The sequence below is a fragment of the Eurypyga helias genome, unplaced genomic scaffold (genome assembly GCF_000690775.1).
Source record: "Eurypyga helias isolate BGI_N326 unplaced genomic scaffold, ASM69077v1 scaffold51874, whole genome shotgun sequence".
In the NCBI taxonomy this organism is placed as follows: Eukaryota; Metazoa; Chordata; class Aves; order Eurypygiformes; family Eurypygidae; genus Eurypyga; species Eurypyga helias.
Genome location: NW_010245380.1, coordinates 1 through 24708, shown reverse-complemented (window position 1 = coordinate 24708; position 24708 = coordinate 1). Strand labels below are relative to the sequence as shown.

The 24708-nt window shown below is 39.9% G+C and overlaps 1 protein-coding gene across 1 annotated transcript; it reads left to right on the top strand.

Annotated features, from left to right (window-relative positions):
- On the top strand, positions 1-22617 carry SUN1 (Sad1 and UNC84 domain containing 1). The gene is made up of 22 exons (XM_010150024.1): positions 1-95; positions 6381-6575; positions 6901-7091; positions 8649-8675; positions 8780-8974; positions 10018-10140; positions 11187-11270; positions 11584-11694; positions 13072-13170; positions 13819-13912; positions 14024-14082; positions 15274-15419; positions 15573-15797; positions 16275-16361; positions 16733-16776; positions 17793-17928; positions 18736-18990; positions 19452-19536; positions 20030-20145; positions 20730-20897; positions 21695-21787; positions 22504-22617. The coding sequence occupies exons 1-22, from the start codon at positions 19-21 to the stop codon at positions 22615-22617; spliced, it is 2724 nt and encodes a 907-aa protein (XP_010148326.1). The 5' UTR covers positions 1-18.
- Positions 22618-24708: the final 2091 nt, after the last annotated feature.

The following is a 24708-nucleotide window of genomic DNA, read 5'->3' as shown; positions in this document are numbered from 1 at the left end:
TGATTTGAAACACTCAACATGGACTTTTCACGTCTACACACGTACACTCCTCCCCAGTGTCTGCCAGAGAACACTGGCTATACATATGCACTCAGGTGAGAACCCTTTTCTTCTTGTAGAGAAACTATCTGTTCTCTGAATGTTGTTAATTCTGGAGAGTTTAGGTGTCATGGTAAGTAGCTGACTTCTTTGAGGAAGCATGCTTTATCCAGTCTGTTGTAAAAATAGCTTTGTCCTAAATGGAGGAAAGAATACTTGTTGAACTAACAGGACAGTGACTAATGACTCAATGTTTATTGGTTGCTATGAATAACTAGTCTCCGCCTAGTTACAACTGCTCCTTCGTTTCTATAACTACGTCATCAAAATTCGTAGATGTTTTCTGCTTGTAACTTCTATGTGTGTGTTCTTCTGCGTCTTGGCCCCATTTTCACAATAAAATGCTGGTTGACGTGCGCCCACTGCTGCTGGTGTGGAACTGGGCTGGAAGTCATGTGGCTTTTAGCAAAACTGCTTGTTGTGGGAACGTGAAATCGGTTTTCTAATGAGCCTGTTTTTTCTTGTGTCTTTTTATGAAGCTGACCATTATGAAACTCTTTTTTAGAAAACTGAAGAGCTTTCAGAAAATAACTCTGTAGTGTGTTTGTGGGGTTTTGCATTATGCATTCAAAATGTTGTGATGACCATTTGTGGGGTTTTTTTTAATGTTCATAGAGCAGATTGTGACTGCTGATTTAATCGATGTCTTTTCCTCTTGTTGAGTCAGTAGATGTATTTTGAAGCATCAGTGTGCCTCAGTTAATGGTTTAGCTAATTTTAAGTTTTAAAAAAACCCTGTTTGTTAGGATGCAGTAGGAGATTGCCGTTCTGTTCTGTGCCTGTGGATCATTATTATGTGTTTAATTTGTATTAAAATACAATATTTGGGTTGGGCAATACTTGGCTACTTGCAATAAAGCAGAAGTTGGCAAAACTGTAGAATTAAGAGATTGCTAATTTGAATATTCTTGCTTTTGTGTACTCTAAAACTGTAGTGTCACCAGTTTTCCTTGGGGGTCATGCGACTGTTTAGTTATAGCCTGATGTCAGTGTTGCAAAATGGGGTGAGTTTTATGTTGCATCAATTAAATTGCAGCTCTTCCTGAATTTTTTAGGAAAACATCGGTAGAATTTGATGAAACACAAGTGGGTTTACTAATTTCAGAAAAAGCCATGCTGGACAGTGAAAGATGATTTGTGCTCCTTATCAGCAAGGAGATTCACTGTTGTATTACTAAGTGGTTTTAGATAGCTCTGCGTGGCAAATGCACCTTAAATACTTCAGCCAATCTCCAACTCCTTCACAGAGGATAACTTTCCCTATTGTGAGCAATGAAAGTAAGCTTTGATTCTTCGGGTTGTTTAGACAGTGGTTTTCATGTCACTGTGAGCATATCTTTCTTAAAACAAGCTGTGACATTGTCATCTAACTTGATTTCCTTAGTTGTGATATTTGTCTGAAATGATACCAGTATGTTCTACTGTACAATCTCCACAGCAACTAATCTTTCTTGCGGACAAGAGGCACTAAGTAGGTCTTAATATTAACTTAAGAAATTAAGTCTTTTCTATTATGTGTATTTCCAAGAGCATTGGTGAAGTAATCTAAAGTTTTAACGGCTTGTTTAAACTAATCTGGGGTGAAAGCCCTTCTGAGCTGGGTGGTTCTTCTTGCCCGCTATTTTGTAGGATAGGAGTTTTGTTTCTCAGTGAAGCAAGTAAGAATACCACGGGAGCAGACTAACCTGCCAGGAAAGGAAGGGACAGAATGATAAATCCTATCTGAAATCTGGAGTGTAGTTCACTACAGCTTTGGGTTTTGTGCAGAAGGCAGGTGGAGTGTTTGACTTCCTACATAAGTGAAGGTTGTCATTTTGCAGAACAGACCTTGTGAAGAGGCCCTCACAGAAGGGGAGGGTTACACATCTTGAAATGTTTCAGCCTCCAGTTTTGCTGTGTTAAGCTATGTTGGATATTGATGTTCAGAAATGGGTAGAGCAGGATATGCTGAAGTTTAATAACTGACTCAATGAAGGAGATACAGCTAAACCAGGCTGAAATAAATTCATTGTGATACTTCCTTGTGTGGAAAGGAAGGATTAGCAAGCACTTTCTTTAAAATTTCCTCTTGAAAAATTCTGTGAGGCCACCAATATTAAAATAATGGGGGGAAACTCCTTGGTACACTGCCTGCTTTCAGGGTGTCAGGAGAGTGAACTACAGCCTCGAGCAGACTCACTGTGCCTGCCTGCCTGCTCTATCTGTGCAGAACGCCATGCGTTATCGATGTAGCTCTCCCTACCCTGGGTCAAATGATAGTTGAAGAATCTGAGAAAAGGGCAAGTTAGGCAGAGTTGTTAATCACCAATAATTTTTATGCTGAAGTTCATTCCTTCTCTTCTCCCACCCTGCGTGCATTTGTTTTGCTTATATTCCGACTTGGCTTGTTCTGCCTTTGACAGTTCAGTCTCTACAAAACCTGCCTGTGAGTTTCCCTAAAGAAATTGGCTTGTGCATGTAGCACTGCAGAAAAGTAGAGTGAAGTTAGACACCACATAGCTATTAATAGAGTTGGTTATGACCTATTAATAGAGTTGATATTAATACTCACTGAGATTACTGTGTGTTCACAACTGTTTGTAGCACTTTACTCCCCCAGCCCAAATCAGAAAAGCATTAAACTGACTTACATTTTGAGGAGGATGAAAGCTATTTAGCTGTATCAAACTCATGAATCTCACCTGCTTGTCAAGGGGTAATTTACACGCCCCTCTTCAGGCTGATCTTCCCTGTAGTCACCTCATCTTCTGTTGCTGTTGGCTTTGTAAATTTCAGTACTTTTAACACTGCTTTTTTTTACAAATTAAAATGATTACAATTTAGGTTTATATTTTTGTGTCAGAGCATTAAATCAGCGTTTTACCTTTCTGCACAATCCTTAGGTGTGTTTTACGTGTGATCCGGGACTGGTCGAAGCAATAGCTAAACAACTGGTCAGTTCATATAAGCAGTGCCCTCGTCAGAAAGCATGTGAACATTCGTACGCTGATTATATGCCTGCGTCCATGTTGGAAGATGTCTGTTTAGCTATAGCTCTCTAGATGTATCGCATTTATTTACTATTACTGTGAATAATCAAGAACGTTACTGCCCATTTCATTCCAAGGAATACGTACGAAATAAGGGACATTGAAAGTTCTCCAGACAAAGCTAAAGGTGTGCTAAAATTGGCAAACCTCATTCTCATTCCACTTACCAACAAACTTGAAAATTAACCCACTGAAATCTAGGACCTTCTTATTCTGTAGAAGCTCATGTGGAGGAGATATCAGGGTAATAGAGAAGAAGCTGGAAATGTAAGACTAGATACAGTCAGCAGATCTGCCAGAGCCACGGGAGCTGCCTGTCAGGGGAAGGAAGCAGAGTCTGTGCTGTTTGTGTAGGTTATCTGAGTGTAGGCTGATTGCATCCCACCTTTAATAGGCTTTTTTGCTAGCCATACCTATTGGATAGAGTACCATCAGTGTACAGGTTCATTTCTGCCCTGTGAAAGGAAAGGCAGGAGGTTCTTGTTTACTGTAGTCTTTCCTGTAGAAGGAAAAAGGCTGCTTTCCAAAGCATGAAGAGCAAGATGCCAAACTGGGAGACTTGTAGAGACTGTCCTGCTGACAGAGGAGAGAGAATTCACTTTCAGTGTGAAGAGAATTATTATCCCGCATAAGCAAGAGAAGCATTCTTTTTGTTTAAAGAGGAAAAAAAATATATTTTTAAGATAAAGCCCAATTCCAAGCTATGTATTCCACCCAAACTGATATAAACGCTCATTGAGATACTTAATAACAGCACGTGTTTGTACACAGAAACAAGTTGAGGCTGGTCACAGCTGTCAGCTTGTCCTGTGTACTTTGTGTTCATGTGAATTGGGTGTCTGTAAGAAACATGGGGTGAACATGAGAAAAAACAAATGCGTAGTGGCAAGTGTAAATAGCGAAACTGAGTTGTGAAACAACTGTTTAGGGAGGGACTCAGTAAACTATTGTGGCTCTGACCCTTTCAGAATGAACAACAGGAAGAGCCGTATTTAGCCCGTATTCTCACTTCACATCTGTCAGAACGCAGTCTGTCTGAACGTTTTCGAACACTGTAAAACTTCTATCTTTTTGTACCTAATAGAACGTAGACTAAATCTGGTTTCTCACAAGGAGGCTCCTGTCTTGATTCCTCTCCCCCTTCCACCCAAATGTGAGCAAGGATTAACGAGCATACTGTATGTAGTAATGCGTGCTGGGTTTGTTCTAAGCTGTGCGTAGCCTTCAGCCTTGCACAGGGTTGCACGTGGCAGCGTTAGCAGGGCAGACCAGTAAGATCAAGCACATGGTGCTGAAGACATGCCATCAAATCTGTGCCACCTCTGGGTGATGGAAAAAATTAATTTGGACAAGACCTGATCTGGTTCTGTGGGCTGACTGCCCATTTGCTGCTGGGGCTCCTAGGTACTTTCTTGCCATGCACTGTCAGGGTTAAGTTTTTTGTTATTGTTGGGTTTGGTTTTTAGCTGGAAGAAATGCAGTTCATGAGATGGAGCTGTGTCATAGCACATGTGCTTTACTTTGCATTGTGGAGCAATCAAGAAACTCACTTCTGAAGCACCCACCTTGTTAGAATTAAATCACTACTCTAAGTGTAGCTGCCAGGCCTTCTGATGGTAACTGCCTTGTATGCCCAAGGGTAATGCAAGGAGGCTCAGGGGAGACCTTATCACTCTCTACAACCACCTGAAAGGAGGGTGCAAAGAGGTGGGGGTTAATCTCTTCGCCCAAGTATCAAGCAATAGGACAAGAAGAAATGGCCTCAAGGTGGGCCAGGGGAGGTTTAGATTGGACGTGAGGAAAAATTTCTTCACTGAAGAGGTGGTCAGGCACTGAAACAGGCTGCCCAGGGAGGTGGTGGAGGTACCATGCCTGAAGGTGTTAAAGAGGTGTAGATATGGTGCCCAGGGATAGGGCTTAGTGGTGGACTTGGCAGTGCTGGGTTAATGGTTGGACTTAATGATCTTAAAGGTCTCTTCCAACCTAAATGATTCTTTGATTCTACAACACATTATCATATTATGACTTCAGTGTTCTGGGGTCTTCAATGGTTGTGTAAGAAAATTATTTCCATTTAATTGTTTCTGCCCAAAAACATTTTACAGTTGCTGTTTATACCTATTTTTTTTTTAAATGGAAAGATTCCATTTCAGATAGAGATTGCACAGTAGAATCTACTTGTTCAGACCTAATTTGCCTGCTGGTTTTAGGGATTTTGGGGAGAAGTCACTGCTTTCATTAATAATACCTTGCTCAGCTCTTCTTTAAACAAAAGCAAACAAAAACCCCAGGAATATTGAAATAAGTGCTATTACAGCTCTATATCCCTGTGGCCCAGAAGGGGACAGGCTCCTTAAGGTCAGCCTAGAGCACTTTGTGTTTAGATACCTTGGGTCACAACACTGAGTGGTTCTACAACCTGGCCTTCTGCTGTGCAGTACCCTCTAGAAACAAGCTCTGCCCAGGAATGCAACAGAATGTTTCCTTTGATCATAAGTATGAGTACTCTGCTTTAGCCTGAACTTCTGCTTTAGTAAATGTATTTCTTACTGACTCCTCTGTCTAATCTGTTTGTGTTTGCCTCCTGTTGCTGCTTTGTCTTCAGTGTAAGTTTTCACAGAGGTCCTGAGAGAATCAAGTGTCAAAGTGTGGAGTTCCTGGGCTACTTTTAAAAATTTTTGAAATCTCTTTTTTAAAGTAATGGTAGTTAAACTAAAGGAGCTAAAGTGGTGAAGTTCCTGCTTGTTGGGAGATGAAAATTCAGAGTGGAGTGGCATATGGATCTTTGGTTCTCAAAGGACTTGGCAAACAAAAACACCCCTTTCACTATAAATGAATTTTTACCTTGCAGCTTGGAGTACATCATGATTTGTAATTTGCCGCTATGCGTTGTGAAGAAACGCTTCTGAATGGCTGGCTTCCTCTCTCACGTTGGTCCAAAAAGAGCTGTGTCTGAAGCTGTATAAGGAATGCTTGCTCTGTCTCAAATTCAAACATGGTTTTCATGGAGGTTGTTTCTTTCTAACTGTGACTTGCTTTCAGTTGTTAAACTTGTAATATAATTGTTTCAGAGAACCTTGAATATCTACGTACTTCTCGGTTATTTGGGTTATATGGCATATGCTGTCGGAATTGCTCCTTAACCTTGCATAAACTGCTTTTAATGGAAACTTAAAGTAGCTGGGGGGGCATATTTGTTACTAGGGAAATTTTCTCTTAAACTCTAACTTTGCTATTCTTATTTTGTTGCAGTTCCAGTTATTCTTCATCTGCTTTGGATTTTGAGACTGAAAACAAAATAGATGCAGTATTTGATTCACCGAGAATGTCACGACGTAGTTTACGGTTAGGTGCTGCAGCAATTAATAAATCAGATGCTGCACTAAATGATCCCCTTGATGATGGCTCTTACTCCAGAAGCATGTCCTTCAGAGAACAGTCTTCTAAGTAAGTGGGTTTTTATCATCACAAGTTAATTAATTGGTTGGAGTCTTGAGATCTCCTGTTCGAACATGATAGTGCAAACATAGGTTACCTACTATCGTATTCTTTGTTCTCAGTGGTTACTGCCACACTTTGAAAATTAAGTTCTGTGTGTGGTTTGCAATGAAGTACAGATGCTTGCATGTGAGGATTTTATTAGAAACCTGGTTTGAGCTGTCTAGTCACATCAGTGTTAAAATACCTTTATTGTTGGGGTTTTTTTGTCATTTAAAATGAGAAATTTGCATCTTTAATGCTCTGTCTTATTTGTCTTTGCTTTGTTTCCTAGGGTGGTGAAGCAGCGCAAAAGTACGAATAAACAGTCTGGCAGTGCAAGAAGCACACCAAGGAAAAATCTATCCAGTTCTGCCATTCTCAGCTCAGGCAGTTTCAATAGCCACGCCAGTGATGCATCGATGGTATCCACTGTACTGGATGAATCTTTGATTCGAGAGAAGACAGAAATCGATAATTTTTGGGGTAGGCAATGATTGCCATAGTTTGTACCAAACTGGGAAAACTGCTTATGGCTTGGTGTGTATAAACATATGTTCACATCTTCTCTCTCTTCCCTACCCATTTTTCTGTCCTGCCCCAAATGTGTACACCTACTTACATTTTTGCTGTAGACGTCTGCCTGTTAGGATGTCTACTGGGAAAGCACAGTCCGGTGTAAACTTGATTTATGGATAGAGTGAAGTTAATATGCCAGACAAACACACACCATTTTGTGGTGCCACACTATAGACTACAGAGGTGTAATTGTCTATTATCGTTACTTCAAAACATGCATAGAGTACTGTATTTAAAGGATGGTAAACATGTAATCTGTCTTTGAAAAGCCAAAGGAAAAGCCTTTTCATGTTTGTAGGCAGAAATCTGTTTCAGCTTAACATACCTGGATCTGAAAGTTTCAAATTAGTGGCACTTGAAGATTTCCTGAGAGGGTTTCTGTGTGTGGCTGGCTGGTTTGGTTTTGCAAGTGTATACAAGTATGCATTTCTGGAAAATACAGGAGTTCTAGACAATACTTTGTTTAGATGTAAAGTCTAGATCATCAACTTTTATCACCCAATTCAGATTGGTTTGGGTTGGAAGGGATGTTAAAGACCATCTAGTTCCAACCTCCCTTCCATGGGCAGGGACACCTTCCACTAGACCAGGTTGCTCCAAGCCTCCTCCAGCCTGGCCTTGAACACTTCCAGGGATGGGGCATCCACAGCTTCTCTGGGCAACCTGTCCCAGTACTTTACCCTGCCATTCCAGGAAGAATTTGTTCCAGATGTCCAATCTCAATCTCCCTCTTCCAATTTAAACATGTTACCCCTTGTTCCGTCACTCCCTGCCCTTGTAAAAAGTCCCCCTCCCAGCTTTCTTGTAGTCCCCCCAGGTACTGGAAGGTGCTATAACATCTTCCTGGAGCCTTCTCTGCTCCAGGCTGAATAAGCCGAATTCTCTCAGCCTGTCCCCATAGCAGAGGGGCTCCAGCTCTTGGAGGCCTTCTCTGGACTCACTCCAACTGGTCGATGTCCTTTGATGTTGAGGGCTCCACAGCTGAATGCAGAACTGCAGGTGGGGTCTCACAAGAGCAGACTATTTGTTTCTAGTCAGTATGCCTAAAAGAATGTAAAGAATTGGAATTATCTTAATAGTGTGTGTTCTAAACTTCAGGTTACCTGGCTCTTAAAACAGGTTCTTAAAATACAGTTGTACCAAAGTAGTTACCAAGCAACAGAAACAGTGTAAGCTTGTAGTTACCTGCTGTAAAAGTCACATGGGAGCTAAGAAGAGGTGTAGCTGTCACTCATATGATTTTGTCTGCTGCTTGTGTGGTAGAATGCTTTTCACTCTGACCCTAGTACATTAATGTCTGAACATACGGATCTATGCATGTGGTGGACTGCAAAATATGTTAAATAGTAATCATAAACAGTTTTTTCTGTGCAGACTTTTAATTTCAGTTCATGTCAGATATCGTAGTTGATTATGAGACTTCTTTACATTTGGGACCAATTTTTTTTCTTTCTTTCTTTGAAGGTCTTGATGATGAAGACGACCCTGAAGGTAACTGCACTTTCCTTTTCCTTCCACATGCGTTCTAGTTAATGGTAACTAATGATGGCAGTACTGATGTCAATGCACTGCATGTTTTACTCCTGGTTTGCTAGGTCGTGGTACTACACTGGTGGAGGGAAATGGCAATATAACAGCAGCAGGAACTCAGGCTACAACCATCAATGGCTACACTTGCAGTGACTGCAGCATGCTTTCAGAACGGAGGGAGGTTCTTACAGCGTACTCCGCTTCTCACGTGCCGTCGTCCAGAATTTACTCCAGGGACAGGAGCCAAAAACAGGCGTTTAGTAAGTTACTTTCTCTCGTGCCTTATCTGCGTAGCAGTATGATACACAGTTGATGCATTTTTGATGTAGTGCTGTTTAAGCACTCTTATCACTCTGCTAAATTTACCAATAACCAAATTGTAGAGATCAGCTAATATGCAATACCTCTTTCTATATCAGTTGAAACTTTATGTACTTGTCAGTTTGTGATATATAATTGCCACCTTTTTTTCCATGCTGCTGTAGGAATGAAACAATTTCAAAAGGAAAATGCAGTGATATCTTAAGTTATACTTCCAAACTGATTTAGAACACAATAGGCTGTTCAAACCAGCAATGATCATCAGTCTCCTAATCTGGTATCAGATTGATATGTGTCTGTGCTACTGAGGTTTTGGTCAGGGTTTTCGGACAGATACCTTCTTACTTTCTGCTGTGGGGTCTTTTCTCCTAACCATGCAGCTTATTATTTTTAGAAGCTAAGCCTCAACTTCTTCAAAAAACTGAACTTCAAAGGGAAAAATTGATTCCAAATAGTGAGTACATTCCTAGAGCTTGCAAACGAATGAATCTGCCTTAAATAAGGTTCCTTTCCAAGGATGGTTGTCCAGTGTCTTGACTCTGTCTGCCTGCATCTTGCATAGCACCTTGAATTTCTTGATTGTTGCAAGTCCTCAGTTACCATGAATGTAGTTTGTCTCTTTGGAGCTGTGACCTACAAAACCAGTATCAACCGTTCACATCACTGAGAAATCCCAGAGTTCTGTAAGCAAGGAATTCATTACTACTTAGAGTTCTTAATTCTCACTAAGAAAAGATATTCTTGCTGAAGCCATACATTCTGTCTTGAAAGCATTTTCCCTAGCATGTGGAGTTATTACAGCAAAGCTTTTGTAAGATCTAATGCATCCAGACTTTTGAAACCACACTTGCTTCATATTCCTGGCTAAACAGAGGATTACCATGCTTCATCCTCACTATTCCAGAAGCTAAAGGTCACCAGAGAATAGGATTATGTCTTTATGTAGGTGAACAATTTGTATTCACACTGTTTTTTCCTATAGGAGGAATGTATTTCTACATGAGTAAGATTCTGCGATTGGTCAAACATGCTGCAGCATCTTTTGCATCGCTGTTAGTGCAACTGTTTCAAATGGTTTTGCCGAAGCTGGGTTATGAATTTAAAGGTACCTTTTCAGTTGTCTTCCTTGGTCTCCACACGAAGCCAGAGTGTGTGTTGTTTGTTTTTTTTCTTTCTTACGGGCGGCTTCTTTGGCACTATGGTGTTCTTTTTCTACAGTCTTTGGGCTGGCCTCTGTCTTTCTCCCTTTTTTATTATTATTTAATTATCTCAGTTGTGCTATCCTCTTCATACTCTCCCTCTTTTTTGGAAGCATCAAGATTAACAGATGCGACATCCATGTTACAGTTAAGATTCGTGTATAGGTATTTTTCTAAAAGGAAGTGTAGAAGGCAGTGTTTAAATTGAGAAACTTCAGCTGACTTTTAAGAACTGTTTTGTGTAATAGTGTCAAATACTAACTTTTCAATGTCTTTAGGTTTGGAATATCTTGTTACCCTTAAGCCCACTGTGCACTTAAAGCTTGATTAGATCTGTCTTGCAAAACTACATCTGCCATCATCACTCTGCACTGCTCTAAAGCACATCTTGCTTTCCTTGAAAATACTCGGTTCTCCCATGGTGCTTTGTCTTCTCTAATACACGCTCTACGAGTGAAGTTAAATTGCCATAGGCAGAAGGTAACGGGTTTTTGTGTGAGACTATATCTTTGTTCTCTCCTGTTCTCTGTGCCTCAGTGCCTTGTAACTTGCTCGTGCTCTCTTTTCGGTCTTTTAAGATTTCTGATAAACTCAACACGAAGATGTAACAGTTGGCCCATTTGATGGAATGATGGGAATTAGGGACTCAAGATTTGAGTTGTTATTTAGGAGGGTTTGTGTGGGTTTTTTTTTTAACTAACTTTACTATCTGAGAAGAAGCAGAAAGATTTTTGAACCAAAAGGCCCACTCTTACTTAAAAGAAGCAAAAACAATGTTGCACAGAGTAGGCTTCTTCCTTGATAATTTCTCAGGTTTCCTGTGGATAATCTGGCTTTAATAGTGAATGGAGCCAGTTTAGTTAAAATCTGCATATGTGGTAACTAAAATGTGCTTATATGAAAGGCTTTGAACTTGAGTTACATTCCATGTATGCTTTTTGAGGTGTTGCAGCTCACTCAGACTACTGTGGAAGTATGAATGTAAAGGAGTTTTACAGAGAAAATAGCCATCTTGGTGTAAATGAGGAATCAATATGTAAGTATAATTGATGTTGTCTTCTAGCCTTGGGCTGTACACTAGGTTGTAACTGTAATAGTAGTGTCAGATGCCTCATGACTCTGGAACCTACAAAGTAAATGTGGTTTGTTACTTAGATGTAGGGGGGAGAGCAGTGATTGCCTGATGTACTGTAATGTTTCCCCAAGTGAGTTTTATTCCACTCAAGTTTGCTTAGTGGTTTTTGGTTTGATAACTCGAACAAGCCTATTTCATAGTATCAGTTATCTTGTAACTACCTTGGTTTGAGCCTGGTCTTGTCCCATTAATCGTCTGTTACCACAACCAACAGGTGATGACTGTAAGGGGAAGAAACATCTTGAGATACACACCACAGACCACATGCAGTCCTCATGGGCTAAAAGGGTAGCAAGGACCATTTGGCACACCTTTTCTTATGCAGGTTGACTTGGACCTTTTTTCTTTTGCTTTTATTTTGCATTGCACTCTCAATGTTAATCATACGTATTGTTTTGTGTTTAGGGTTTTTTTACCTTCATCTATCCAAGTAGATTAAAAGTGCAGTGTCTAGAAAATAGTTACACTTTTCCTGTTGGACTTCTTGCTCTGATACTGGCTCTTGCACAAGCTTGGCAGACTGCTTACCTGTTAGTAAGAACAAGTGTAGGGACAGCGTGCACCTTGTGTGTTAGAAAGAGCAAGGCAGAGTGTTAACTGGACTTTGGTGAAGTCTGTATGCTCGGTAGGTTGAAAAGCTGCCTTTAAGTGAAAGCAAGGTGTGAGGTATTGGTATGCAGATTATTTGAATAAAGGATTTTTAACATTTTATTTTTGTTCTAGTGATAGTCAATTTTTACAGGAATCTTTATATAGCGATAGAATCTTCCCTGTGAGATGGGCATTCCCTAGCTTGAATCACAAAGGCATCAAGAATCTGTTGAGTGCTCGTTATTCAGCAAAGGAAAATGATTGAGACACTTCAGTCACCTAAATGCTTTGCCAAACGTTGGGTTGGTATATCTATAATCCTAAGATTAACCCAGACATTTCTGCTAATCTAAAAATGTACGATTACCTTCTAAGTGTATACTCTGTAGTTCTGTAGAATGAACAGTCCCAGATTTGGATATAATAATTGTTGGCTTCAGTGGGCTTTAAGTTACAGCATTTTGTTACGGTGCGTTGGTTTTGTCCGTCTTAACTTTAAGACTCAAACCTGATGTACTGAAGATCCTTGGGAATATTCAATTTAATGAAAATTTACTGCTTGTAACTTTTTAGTAGGGCATCTTTTCTATTTGTCAGTATTTTGTAAATATCATTAATTCTTTCACTAGGATTTAAAATGTAAAATTGTCTCCTCTTCTACACATGAATCTAGATAAAGAACTCAGTGCATAATTTGGAACAAATAAGCACATAGCTACTTTAAAATCATCTTAAAACTTGGTTTTATGGTAGTACTTCTTTGCTATTCTCTATTCTTGGATATCCTGTTAGATGAACATGCTACCTATTGTAAACTTTCTGTTGATTTTGGAAAAGTGATAGTGTAACTGCAGATACTGTTGATCATTCCATTTATCTTGATACGTGAGAATTCTTTCTAAATTGTCTTGGTTTTACTTGATATTTTAGTGGCTTGCTTTGCTTTTAAATAGTGAAGAACCAAGTTTGTAGATTACTGAAAGGTATGGTGTAAAACTTTGCAGAACATGTAACGGGCAGGGGATTGAGTCTGTTTTACTGCATGTACTGCTAAAGAACCTTAAGCTCATTTATGTATGTTACCACATAGAGTTAATTTATTATAATCTAGGTTACTTTATGCTTCACGTGTTGCGAACAGTGGGAGCAACGGGATGGCTTGTGTCTCAGAAGGTGTTGTCTCTACTTTGGCTGGCCATTCTTTCTCCAGGTTACTATCCCAATCTGTGTGTTGCCTGTTTCTTTTGACAAAATAGGAATCTGCAGTATGTGGCTTACACTAATTCAGCTGTGCTTGATGCTGTAGATTTTGTATCTTGAAATGCATGTGCTACTTTCCTTATTGACCAAAAACTGCTTAATGGAGGGTATATTTCTGTTCACAGGCATAATGGGAAACTACCCAGACTCATTCATGAGGGAATGAGTGTGTGAATAGCATAGAATATGGGGTGTCAAGAATAATGGGGTGTGTTTTGGTTTGGTAGTCGCTTCCTGTCATGGTATTCCTCTTAGCAAAAACCTGAGGCTGCTAATCTGTGCGTTTCTTCAAACATACTGAGGTCTTCAATGTGTGGTAACTTGGATTCAAGCATTGATGCTGAATTTCCAGCAAGATAGCATTGTTGTAACAAACGAGCATTTCGTCTTTCTGCATGACTTGGTTTTGAGTAGCTGATGCTATAATGCTGTCGTACTTGTGATAACTAGATGCTAATAAGCTGCATGCGTTGCCTGGACTTATGCGTTTCTCTGCTGTGCAAAGTATTCTTGGCCACAGTTGCATGTCCCTCTGCTTGGTTTCTTTGAGCGTTTGCTGCGGTAATTAAATTTCAAAGTGCGACTTTTTCCCTTCTAGGGAGGGCAGCTTCTGGCATGTCCCGCTTGCTTAGAACTGGATGGTATCAACTTGTTACTCTGATGTCTCTGCTCAAGGTGTTTCTTCTTAGAAGGTGTGTATCCTTTGAAAAAATAGTGAGCAAATTTTTTACCCAGTTATAATATAAAACAATAAAAATGATACATTTATCATTTCTGGTAAACCTTCCTCTCTCTTTCTCCAGATGCCTTCCAAAGACTTATAAGCTGTTACTGTTTCTTATCCCACTCCTGTTTCTACTAGGTAAGTGAATTCTTTAGTTACAATACAAATTGGTGTGTGCTTACTATAGCTCTTTCAAAATAACTTGCTTCCTTGAACTTTTGGTTTATGAAGAAGATGTAGAAGCAAAAAAGAGCAAGTTTGTGAACAGGGCAGTAACTCAAGCTTTCAAAGTACTGACAAGCCAGTGAGCTTTCCCCTTACTGTGAAAGAATACCCTTAATTTAATTTCATAGCGCTCTCTCGACAGAGGGGGTGAATAAGTAAATGCACTGAAGTTTGGTTTTTTTTTCCTCGCCGTTCCTGTGAAGGGATGTAGTGAGCTCATAAGGAGTAGGTTGCATACTGATCACTTTGTTGTCAATCTCCATAGAAGTGTGGTTAGGTTCTTTTACCAACTCTTCCAAAATATTTCATTTTTTCTCTAGGCCATGCTTCAGTCTAAATACTGCTGTTTAGACTGGTTAGTTCAGAGTATTCCAGGGCAGTTTTCCGATTTGAAATAAACAAAGTCAATACAAAATATTTACTGAAAGTGCTGTGCCATTTCTGAAAAGCAGTTTTGTGTCTTTGCATGTCCTAAAAAAAACTTACAGCTATGTTGGGGAGAAAATGAAGCTTCTCAGACATTTACAGTGGGGATTCAAAATTCCCTGTAGTAGGGAGAATAAGAGGAAGAAGTTACCCTGTGTAGAAAGTGCTGCTACTTCCCACTAAGATACTGCAAAAATATGTGAACTCTGTGAAATGCTAGATTGCATAATGTCTAATAAAAGTTGGAGAAACTCAGGCTTCCATGGAAACAACATGGTATATAGGGAGTAGGATATAAGGCAAGATATTTTGTATTGAGATAAAAAGCAGTATTTACAACTGACTTCAGTGAGCCTGTCTTAATAAATGAGATCTAGGTCCCTGGGAAGCAGTAGTATGAGATTAAGCATATATCATGATATATAAGCACAAGTTGCCTGCCTTACAATTGTGTGAGTGGTACTAATGGATGTCCCCTAATATTCTTGAGTGCTTGACTTCTCGGCGTGAGCCAGCTTGAAAATTGAGTGTCTTTAGAACGGAGTAGTGTCCACTGTGTGACATCTACCTTGCAAACATGAGGTAGCTTGTGTCCTTAAGTCAGACTATTTGTAGATACAATCAGTCTTAAGGGAGAATACTCTTGAGCACCCTTTTTGCTTTTTGTTTCTGATTTAGGTATATGGTTCTGGGGGTTTGATGGCTTAATTTCATCATTGCCTTCACTGAACTGGACAAGAATTGATAGAATACAGAAAACAGATGACTTCGTCAGTGTTCCTGAACCACAGGCTGATTCATTTCACTCTGTGCAACCTCCAAAGGTAAGGGAGAACAGTCTAGGGAAGAACGTTTGTGTCTTTTAAAGACTTCTTAAGTCTTACGTCTTCAATATTTTGCAATAACTGCTTGATACACAAGGGTGATGTAAATAATTGTCTTGATTTTTATGTATTAAAAAAATCTTTTTACATTAGGATACCATGAATGTCTTTGATTCCGGTCGTATAAGTGAGCTGGAAAAGCAAATGGCCTTCCTGTCAGACAGATGGCGTCACCATAGTGAAGACTATAGCAAAGTGATGCTTCTACTCCGTAATCTTCAAGATGAGGTTGCCCAGATGAGCGACAAAAGTGAAATATTAAAGCTAATAAAAAATGTGATAGGACAACATATTAAAGAAATGGAACTGGAGGAAAAGGTAAGATAGGTGGTTATTTCCGATACTGAACAGGTATTATGTTAATAATGCAGTTTATTAGCAATTTGACTTTACGATTCTTTTTCTATTACAGAAATAACTGGTAGGTAGTAGGCATTAGCATTTTTTCCTCCTTTGTTATGGCTGACAAAGAATTCCAGATAGGTGGTGTAAAGTAGAATCTTGAATTGCTGAAAAGCAGCTGGATTTACCCTGTTTTCATACGGAGAGAGAAGACTATGGGAAGAGCTAGTAACAAAGGGGGTTTGTGGTAAACTTCCCTGTGTGCATCTTCTAATACTGCTGAATCAGGCCTTTATATTTATTACAGATTCTATAATTTCTCACACTACCTGCATGATAAACCATTTAAGCATGCACAGAATGAAATAAAAATTACACTTTGTAGAAAAGAACAATTATGCTATTTGTACTCGAAAAGAAAATACACCACCTTTTTCTTCCTTGGTTTTCAAGACTGACTTCCTGGCTAAGCATCAACAACATGAGTTGCGCATTCTGACTCTTGAAGATGTTCTTGGAAAGCTGTCTGCTGAATCCAAGGTATTCCAAGTTCCAAAGATAACTTGCTCTAGTTGTGATCCATTGATAAAACAGACGAAGTTTTTGTTGGCTGTCCCAAAACCCAGTTTGCTTTACTCCAGCTATTACAGTTACTTAAGTCTCAAAACCTGTTTGTGTTCTTGCTCCCCCTTCTTGCGAGGGGTTTCAGTCCAAAGATAAAAAACAATTCACTTCACCAGTGAGGCAGGTTCTACATGGAATAAAATCTTACAGCGGCACAGATTAAGTGTGGGGACACAGTCCTGCATAGGTTGTGCTAAAACCTCATTTTCACTTAACATTCTTTATCCTCTTTCTGTCACTTTTTTTTTCTTTGTGTATGTTAAAACTAACTTTTGTATTTTTTTCAGGACATGCAGAAGGATCTTGACATAGCCAAAGCAAAAACAGTGAGGTATAAGCATTTTTTAACTACTTTTTTTTCTGTCTGTGCAAACTGATGGTGATACATGTTGTTGTTCTTTGAAATACTACACTATGTGTGTCAGTTAACTGACCTTAGGAGTTTGTATTGTCACCAAGAGTACTTCTGTCTTACAGCAGACTTCAGCTGTGATGCTGAACATCATCAGCACAAGGCCCACTTCCAGTGTGTCAGCAATCCTAGAACTACATTTTTTACTAGAGAAAGCTGTTGATACAGTGGAGGAGAATGAGTGACTTCTCATCCTCTTATAAATGCATTAGCATTTTTTCCTGAAACTGCTTACTGAAATGTACAGTAATTGCTTTAGATAGGCATTATATTGAAATTCTTGAATCGTATCAGTTCTAATTTTTGTCTGTGTTTGGTTTCTCAGCAGTACTACTTTCCACTAAGGTACTGTGTAATACCAGCATAAAAACACAGCACTTCATTAAGTAGTTTCCCGATTGGGAAGAGCAAAACAAACACTTAGTTGCTGAATTGTCATTTAAATGGGATAAAAATGTAAAATGGCTGATAATTTTTTTTCCATAATACGCACTGACCATGATCTGTATTGGTCATACGTGACCTGCTGCTGAAGCTCAACTTGATACCTGCCTCTAAAGTTACTGTGGTTTAAGTAAGGCAACCAGAAACTCGCTCTAAGCAGTGGCAAACTCGTGCAAATAAAGTTTGACTGGCTTTCCAGAAACCTTAAATTCCCCAAAATCTATATATGTTTGAGTTATTAACTTGTCAGCCTGATGATGTTCTAAAGTTGTGGCTGCTGGATTTGTTCATAACTTCAAAATACCTTGAATACATTAATCCAAAGTGTGTCTTAAATAACATCTTCAGGTATCTGCAAGCTCACGGCTTCTGTCACGGTGAATAACTGAACTGGGAAAGCACTTTGTATGAGACAAGTACATCTCACACCTTTGGAATTTGATAGAATGATTCAAACTACTTTCCTAACTGTTGACTCCTTGTTTTATCAGAGATGATGATGAACATGGACAACTCTTGACCAAGATTAAAAAGCTAGAACTGGCATTGTCTCAGATGAAGTCGGAGCTGTTAACTGTGGAAAGCGTGAAGAAGAGTTACGAGAAAATGGATGACATTCATGAAAAAGTAGGTTCTGTAGCTTCTTCAGGAATGGTAGCGTTTGATGTAGTGGTACTGTGAATTAGTGTGTAACATTCTACTAGACAAGAGTTCATGCTTATCTGCAGTGGCAGAGATTTTTGCAATTAAGAGATGAGGCAGTAGCAGTTCTCTGTACAGTAGTTTGCTGTCCTTCCAAGGGTTAGTAAACTACATCTGTAAATGTGGAAAAGAAACTTAGGTAGAAGCAAGTTAGGCTTATTATCTGAGAGTTGTTTATTAAAAAAAAAAAATGCTTAATTTCACTTGAAGCCTTTTGTAAGATCTGACTAGAATGTAGCAAACAAAATACAACAGGAAGTATCGGTACAGGATTGTCAACTTGGATAAAAATACTGTCTTGTGAGAACGCTCATATGGTCTGGCTGTTGTGGAATTGCAGCATACTGTGAGTGAGTAAACGACTTGCTTAACTAGGCCTAATGAGTACTCTGCTCCCCTTAGAGTTGCCACAGTGCCGCCTTTGAACTGTCACAGTCAACTCTCCTTACTCCGTTGTGTTAGACCACTAATGTAAGCTGCATAGTTTGCTAGGGCTTGGTTCCGTGTCCTCTTCACCAAACCGATGAAGCATCCAGGTTTCCCACGTGTTCTTCTGCACACCTGACTGGTCTGTTACTCCAGTCTGAGTCAGTGTAGTTAAAACACATGAAAGTTACTGATGTGTAGTATTGAATGTATGTATTGATCTCACATGTGACTCTTGTAATATAAATATGCAGTATTACTTCATGGTTTATAAAGACTAATTTCCGTTGTAATGGCTTCTACTAGGTACATGCCCAGGTCAAAGAATCTGTCAAGCTACTGCTCTTTGGTGGTCAACAAGACAGCTTTACTGAATCGCTTCTCCAGTGGCTTACATCCAATTTTGTAAGCAGAAGTGATCTGCAGACTTTGTTGCGGAATCTAGAGTTGCAGATCCTCAAGAATATTACACTCCATATGTCTGTTACCAACAAAAAGCTAACACCTGAAGTAGTAACAAATGCTGTGACTAATGCAGGGATTTCTGGAATCACAGAAGCGGTGAGTGAGTTTGAGTTCTCAGAAGTTCAGCTGAAACTGTAGAGTGTGACTGTATATTAATGTTAATGATTTTCAGAGATGTTGGGGACATTAATTAAAAAGGGGAGAACTACAGAAAAGGCTTTATTAAGTGCATCCGTAGTGGTGTGTGTTGTGAACACTGGTGTGTTTTTCAAAGTCTTGAAAGAATCCCAAGAAACTAGTATACCAAAGAAATGCAGCTGGGTGAAAGAATGCAGCTTTTAAAGAAAACACCAGTCAAGCTGCAGTATGAATTTTTATTTTGAGACAGGTGACCATCCATTTAAAAAGGTGTGTCTTGATAGGTTTACTAAGACTTGTGAGGGAGTGCAGCATCTCAAAGATGCTTGCAACTTGACAGATGTGTATATACCCATTATTTTATCGCTTGATATTATTAAAAACTTTCTCTTTCTATTCTTCTACGTGTACATCTGTAGCAAGCACAGATTATTGTAAACAATGCCCTGAAACTCTACTCTCAAGACAAGACTGGTATGGTAGATTTCGCCTTGGAATCTGGAGGTAAATAGTAAAAATGGTGTTTCCTCTACTATTAATGTTACTTACAGTATTTACTAAAAATCTTAAAATGAAGACTAAAGTTTAGTAGAGCATCCTTGTGTGTTGCCTGATGATCAGACTACTGTGGTCTGTGTGTTTACAGGGTTATCTATCAGCCTGGGTATGCATGGACAGGGACGGAATAGTTCTAAGCACCTGCAATTGTGTAATAGGAAACTACAGACCTGTTTGTGGGGTGTGCACCCCACTGAACTCCTTAAGGAAAAATGTGTGTCTTTCAGTCCTCTTCACATATTAAAGGTTTTGTGTTTCTTAAAATCATGTTGTACTTGATAGAAACATTATATCCCCAGAAAATTAGTATACTTTTAAGAATTTCTTTAATAGTCTCTTCTGGGGAAAATAACAGGTGTATTCATTAAGCTTTGTACAAATCTCTGCCTTAAAAAAATCTAGAAATGGGTTTCTGCTAACCTGATACATATCTCTAAAGGTGGCAGTATTCTGAGTACTCGCTGTTCTGAAAGCTATGAGACCAAAACAGCATTAATTAGCCTCTTCGGAATTCCTCTGTGGTACTTCTCTCAGTCTCCCCGAGTGGTGATTCAGGTAATTAAAATCCAAGTAAACAAATGCAGCTATGTTATTTTGTGTTGAGTAGTTTGGATTGTCTTTTGGATGCTGGATGTTTCTGTAACATACTGGGGGGCATGGGCACTTTTCAGTTATGTTCCCAAGAGTGGGATTCTTCTGGTAGTTCCTGGGCACTGTTTAACTACTACTCACTGTTTAACTACTACTCTAGCAAAATTAAGACCCTTATAGGAGGCTTGGGTGGTGCACTGGACTTCTGGAAAGAGCACTAGGGGGGTTCCTGTGGAGTAGTAATCTCCTGGTGGGCCTTCACAACACCGCTGGTAGTTCAGGTGATTGTGCTGTCTTCAGTAGAACTCTTCAGGAACAGATTATTTTTTGTCAACTGCCACTTAACTGTCCAAGACTGTCCCTAATCATAGAATCATAGAATGGTTTGGGTTGGAAGGGACCTTAAAGATCATCTAGTTCCAACCCCCAGTAATAAATCAGAATTCATTACAACTCTTTATTACCAAAGAAAGTATTACAAAATGCTTGTGGTTGACTCGTTATTGTTCTTGTGTCCCATCCTGTTCTCTCCCCTTCCTCTTGTCTAGCCTGATGTGTATCCAGGAAACTGCTGGGCTTTCAAAGGATCACAGGGGTATCTTGTGGTCAGACTTTCGATGAAGATCTATCCAACTGCCTTTGTAATGGAACACATACCAAAAACACTGTCACCAAAAGGAAGTATCACCAGTGCTCCTAGGACCTTTTCAGTATATGTAAGGCTTAAGTTGATGTTTGTATGCATAAAGAATGTTTGTGTTACATAGCTTGGAAAATATGGGAGGACAGCTAAGAGGCTATTCCTGTCATTGCTCTTAAAATGGCTTATATTTTTTTAATGATCTTTGAAACTAGAAGTGTTACAGACTGATTTTTGGGGGAGTTGTTTCTTTTCTCTTGCTTTTATACAGTAGTAAACATTTTTGGAGGGAGATGATGGTTCTTCATTTGGTATAGCACTTTCATACACTCCAGTTGTTCCATCCTTCCTCCACTCCTCCCCCTTCCCTCCCATGTTGGCTCTTCACCTTACCTGTGATGTGCCTTAAGCCTTTGTTTATGCTGACTTTAACTAGCGCCCCGGTTGCGTAGGTGTGATCGCAGAACACGGGGTCACAGGCTACATCAGAGTATAGTTACGATATCTGAGAAATTTTGGTTCATTCTTTTAAGTGCTTAAGCAGTCACCTGCAAGTGGGACTCTTGACTTCAGTCTTGTTCATAAGTTTCCTCCTTGTTTGTCCTGAGCAGTTTAGATTGTACACTGTGAGAGTGGGTTTTGCCTTGGAAATTATGGGGTTTGACCATGAAAACACATAAACATAGTGCAGCCATTTGCAGCGCACGAAACTCAGAGCTGTGCCTGGAGAAGTATTAAGTTACATCCAGGAAATATCCGGGTTTGATAGACTTCTGAGTGCTGTCTGTTGATAATCAGTTATGTAGACATGCTTCTGGTTCTGGTTTGATTTCAAATTTGACGGGACCAAAAATATCTACCCTGTCGTTGCAGGGTCTAGATAATGAATATCAAGAAGAAGGCAAGCTTCTAGGACAGTATGTCTATGATGAAGGAGGAGAACCACTGCAGATGTTTCCAGTGATGGTAAGTCTAAGTAAACTAGAGTATCTTTCTCCTGACACTTCGTAGTTTCTGTGGTAGTGCACAGTAAGCAGTGAAGGAAAAAGGCATTATTCTCTGTTCATAGAATCATAGAGTGGTTTGGGTTGGAAGGGACCTTAAAGCCCATCTAGTTCCAACCCCCTGCCATGGGCAGGGACACCTTCCACTAGACCAGGTTGCTCCAAGCCACATCCAGCCTGGCCTTGAAGACATCCAGGGATGGGGCACCCACAGCTTCTCTGGGCAACCTGTCCCAGCACTTCACCACCCTCTCTGGGAAGAATTCCTTCCTGATATCTAATCTAAACCTTCCCACTTCCAATTTAAACCCGTTACCCCTTGTCCCGTCACTACAGGCCCTTGTACAGAGGCCCCCCCAGCTCCCTTGTAGGCCCCTGTTGGGCACTACTGTAGAACCCGAGGCAGAGGGTATCTACCGATCTCCCTCAAAACCTATGGTCTAAATAGATTAGAGGGGTGGAAAGGTTTGTGCCATCTGGACACAAATAGTATGAAGAGTCCGCTTCATGTTTCTTCTGACTCCTCCCGCAAAGAAACAGTGGTGAGACAAGGAAAGTTTTCTTCAAAGCGTCAGAAGTTCCCAAGGCGTAACGTGGTTATGAATCAAAGCTGGTAGTTGCAGGAATCGACTCCCAGAAACATAATGCTGGTTTGCATTTTGCTTTTCCCTTCTGCAGGAGATGAGTGAAGATGCATTCCAAATAGTGGAGCTGAGAATTTTTTCGAACTGGGGACATGCGGAGTACACTTGCCTTTATCGGTTCAGAGTGCACGGGAAACCTGCAGAGTAATCTCCTGCACTGCAGCTTGGGTTGGTTGTGTTGTTGCACATTTTGGTCTCCATTTGCATATACTGAAAAGCCTAGAACACTGGAATCTTTAAAGGACAAGGATGGGAGATATTTTTTATCAGATACCCTCTGATAAAGCCAGAAGACTGTTAGCAGAACCGTATTAACAATAAAGTTACTTGCTCTAATGCTCAGCTTGTAAGTTAGCTTTATTTTTGTGTCCATGCTGAGAGAAGTAATGCATGCAAACCACTCTGGTTCATAATGCCCAGCTGGCAAACGAGTGACACCTATTTTATTACTAATGAATGTTTGTGTTTTTTAAAGGAACACATCACACTTTCTGCAACTAGGAATCTTTGTTTTAAATACAGGACTTAACCGCATACTTCTGTTAACTTGGCACCATACGCCAAAACCTGTGGTCCATGTTAAACACTGACTGTTGCTAAAGGTGTCCTTTGACCCTTGGTTTTGACCTTTCTGGTGGATCCAAAAGGGCTGCTTTGATACATGTTAAATATTACTGTCAGGGAAAGTTAACCAAAACTAGTTTAAACACCAGTGACTGGGAATGCTTTACTGTAATTTGTGGCCATGAATTGCTCTAAAAGTCAGGGATAACTTTAACTGAAGTTAGTTTAAGGGGTTTTACCACAGCAACTTGGCCAGTTTGTTCTCTAGTGTTAAAAAGTCCAAATCGGCCTTGAATAATAACTGGATCTCGGAACTGATAAGCCTGCTAAATTGCTTAGTAAACATTGGTATACAGCAATTAAACAACCTTAATTTGTCAGAGGTGATCTCTGTGGGACAGTAATTCCTTAGGCTGGTTCATTATACTTCCTACTTCACACTTTCAAGAGGGATTTCTGCTCAGTACTGCTGTGTTGAACACATGGGCATTCTTTAGATCATCCCCAAGAATATCAGTTGGGTGTAAGATTATAGAGTGATGTCTTGCACTCAGAAGCAACATTTTTCATGTAGAATGAGACTAAACTACTTATTTCCCTCCTTTTAGATTGCTACTTTGAAGATTCTTTTTGGAAAAGTTTCCTGAGATGTACTTGGATGCAGAATTTTTATCTTGCTGTTATAATGCATTTTATAGTTATCCGTGAACTGTTAATGCGTGGAACTGCTGACGGGTTTTCTGAGTAGTTATGTATGTTGCACAACAGTCCTGGAATGTTTAAAAAAAAAAGTCTCTGTGTGAACAACTTCTTTTACAGTCAAGCTAGAGACGCAACATATGGCCTACACAGAGGAGCTAGATTACATGTGTACAGGTGTTTTCGTATTATAGGTTACATATTTAAAATTAGAATTATCCTGTATAAATTGAAATTAGGTAGCCAGGGTTGGGAATATTTTGAATAACACTAACTTATTTTTAAAAAAGCAAGATAGGACTTTGTGCAATGTATTTTTGTAAATGCTTTTTGAAATATCTGTTATTCTTTTGCTGCCTCCAAACTGACAAGATGCTATTGAGATGTTTAAATAAAGAGTTTTAATTTTTGAAAGTGCATGTAATATTTGAAACAAGAAATAAAGCTTTTTTTCTGTATTTTTTTGATCACCTGCTTACCAAACAGGGGCCATTAGAGACTGTAACATTAAACGGAGTGTTTGCAGAAGAAGTTTTCCCCATGGCTCGTTTCCAAATGGGATCTGATCTACCTCTTCTCTGGCCCTGCTTCCCTTCAGCGTGCTGGGGCGAAGCGGGGTGTCAGGACCTTGACGCAGCTCCAGGAGTACCTGTTGGTCGTTAACCAGGTGGGGCTCGCTCCTCTGGTCTCTCCGGGCAGCGAGAAGGAAGAAAAGAGCAGCCTGGTAGTTACTTGCAACACGGATTGAAAAGGTCCTGGCTTTGGGGGGGGTTTGGGGTTGTTATTGTAGGGTTTTTAGGGGTTTTAATCCTTGTTTCCTCAGCCTTGGTCTCTTCTGAGTCGGTACTCAGCTCCAGTTTTCCTGCCTGCAATTCCTCAACCCTTCCCCCACTTCCTGCCCTTTTCCCTGCTTGTGTTACACAGGAATCCCTCTGACGCAGGCCGAAGCCCTTAGGACTCCGCCCCGGGTGTAGCC